Source organism: Lipomyces chichibuensis, assembly GCF_038497645.1.
Source record: "Lipomyces chichibuensis strain CBS 12929 unplaced genomic scaffold V1513scaffold_148, whole genome shotgun sequence".
Classification (NCBI taxonomy): domain Eukaryota; kingdom Fungi; phylum Ascomycota; class Lipomycetes; order Lipomycetales; family Lipomycetaceae; genus Lipomyces; species Lipomyces chichibuensis.
The window spans coordinates 1-2,284 of NW_027117600.1; the positions used below are offsets into that span (position 1 = coordinate 1).

General features: G+C 42.0%; 1 protein-coding gene across 1 annotated transcript; it reads right to left on the bottom strand.

The window, feature by feature from the left end:
* Nucleotides 1-463: 463 nt before the first annotated feature.
* On the bottom strand, nt 464-1,183 carry V1513DRAFT_455732 (uncharacterized protein). Its single transcript, XM_066899527.1, has one exon. The coding sequence runs from the start codon at nt 1,095-1,097 to the stop codon at nt 942-944; it is 156 nt and encodes a 51-aa protein (XP_066750225.1). The 5' UTR covers nt 1,098-1,183; the 3' UTR covers nt 464-941.
* Nucleotides 1,184-2,284: the final 1,101 nt, after the last annotated feature.

A 2,284-nucleotide genomic window follows, 5' to 3' on the forward strand; every position in this document is an offset into this window, starting at 1 on the left:
TGCAAAGTGCGGCTCACTACGAAGCCCTTAGTAGCGAACATTACCCTCCCGTCAAGGAACTCTCGCCAATTCTGTCCACAGATTGTTTTGCGGTTTGTCAGTTGGGCTAATGAAGCTTCTTTCTGGCAAGCTGTCCAGTGGTTCACCCGATTTAGCAAGTAACCTGTACTGCGACTAAATGTAGATAAGTGTGGGGGAAGCTTGGACACAAATCTCTACTACACAATGCCTAATAATGCAACGAAAAACATACTCTAAGACACCGTTATGCCAGAGGCCCAGAGTAATACGGGCATATGAGTCAATTTAAACTTTATCTGCACGTGAGAAGATCAGCCTGCAAGTGTGTACAACGACAATTGGTAGAATGGCATTATATGCGTGCGATATAGTTCATGAGGAAATTGTGTATGCACATGTAATTATTTTATTTAGAAGATAACTAGACCCATGAAACAAGGAATGTGACTTGGTCTAGGCTGCTTTGTAAGTACAATTCAGCAAATAAGATCCTTCTCTAATAATTCTGCATTGTCTACGGTCTCCTTTTGCTTCCACATTGTCATGATTGTCGGCTGATTAGTACTCTAAGACGTATAGGTCATAGACGTTGATCTAACAGAGTCATTGGTTGACCAATTCCGACAGAGCTTGCAAGTTATCAGCTGATCGATACTAACCGTCATTGATCGCTTTGGCCTCCATTGTTAGTTCAGGCTCCACTTTCACCCCTCACGGCTTTGTTACTCATTAGCCTTAACACGCTGAATGATGGCGGATACTGTCCACGAAAATTATATCCCCAGAAGCAAGGTCGGGATGCTGTCCGAGACAAAGTGAAGTATTGCAATAAATTGATACTATAAAACTAAGCGCCTGTAGCCATTAATTGCGAGAGCACCATTTTCATAGGAGATACGCTTGGCAGTCGCGAAAACAATTCAGTCTCCATTCTCTCTGCTGCTCGCGGTCCGCTTACGATGGAATTTTGTCTTAGTCACAGATGGATTCAGATATAATCCTCCAAGAGGAGGATCATCTGGCTTCGAACCATCGAAAAAATGAACATTTCGAAGGAGGGACCTGTTTCCTGGCATGTAGAAAGTCTATTATTGAAAATACAATGCGAAGCAGAGAAACATGCATGAAGCATGACAAGAATCTATGTCAAAGCAGTATGAACCAACGATTGTTTAGGCGGATCGTTCGATGGCCGCCGGCATCGATTTGGAAGTGATCCCTAAAAATTACCCGGCCTTATGTTACGCCAAATGAGAGTCCGAAGTGTGAAAGTTGTCCGCTAGGCGTAGGGGAGATATAAAAGCTTTTAATTTGAGTAAAGGATATGAAACTTACTGTTAACAAAGCGAATGAGATAAAGAGACTCGAAATTATTTGGTCCCTGGTCCCTGAGTCACTAGACAATACCATAGGCACACTAAACCACTTTGATTGCACCCATCACTAGTAGAGTTACTGCCTCAAATAAGATACAGAAATCTTCCCCGACACAAGCTAAGGGACAAAGATGTCTAGGACACCTGACGTCGATGTTGCCGAGGTCATTCCTTCAGTTATTCCGGCAGTACAGCTATTTCGATTGAGTCTCCCTAAGCCTACTCCATATGAAACATTCAATAATGAGCCACATTGACACTACAAACAATTTGAATGTGAATTTTTTAGAGAGTATCAATGATCCTATCCTCCATGCCTGCGACGTCAAACAACAACGACAGTTAAAGACTCTTCTTGGGGTCCGGTAGACTCACCATTTTTCGTTCTTCTTCTGATCTGCGAGCTAAATAGTGATCGAAACTTCAACCTTCGTGCGGAGTTCAGTTTCTTTCGTGGCCCTTTGTTAAATGCCTGAAAAACCAGTGGTGTCTGTGGGAATCTGTAATGGGAAGAGTAACACAGAGCTCCACCGGCAGCCGCCTATAGCTAGCATTTTCTACCATGTGGGCTATAATGTTCTACTGAAATTACCAGTCTTTTTCATTGCACAGTTCACTATGTGAATCTAGAATATAATACACACTATATAGTATTCTCAAACGTACTTCCATCTATAAGTCAAAATGCTAAGTCTCGCCTTTGCTCCGAACGAAGAATTCATGGATAGACAGTCAGCTTCATGTTTACGATCATTTGGATAACTTTCTAAGTTTATTGGTTTGCAATATATCATAGAGTACAGAATAATCTTTGCCTGGGTGTAGATCTCCAAAGCATTCTCTGCAAGTATCTAACTCTCGAGCAATTTCTGTGGCTAACTTCAGAT

Bases quoted from the DNA above. Each gene is read 5' to 3' on its own strand.
- V1513DRAFT_455732 (XM_066899527.1), bottom strand. From the start codon at position 1,097: ATGCCAGGAAACAGGTCCCTCCTTCGAAATGTTCATTTTTTCGATGGT.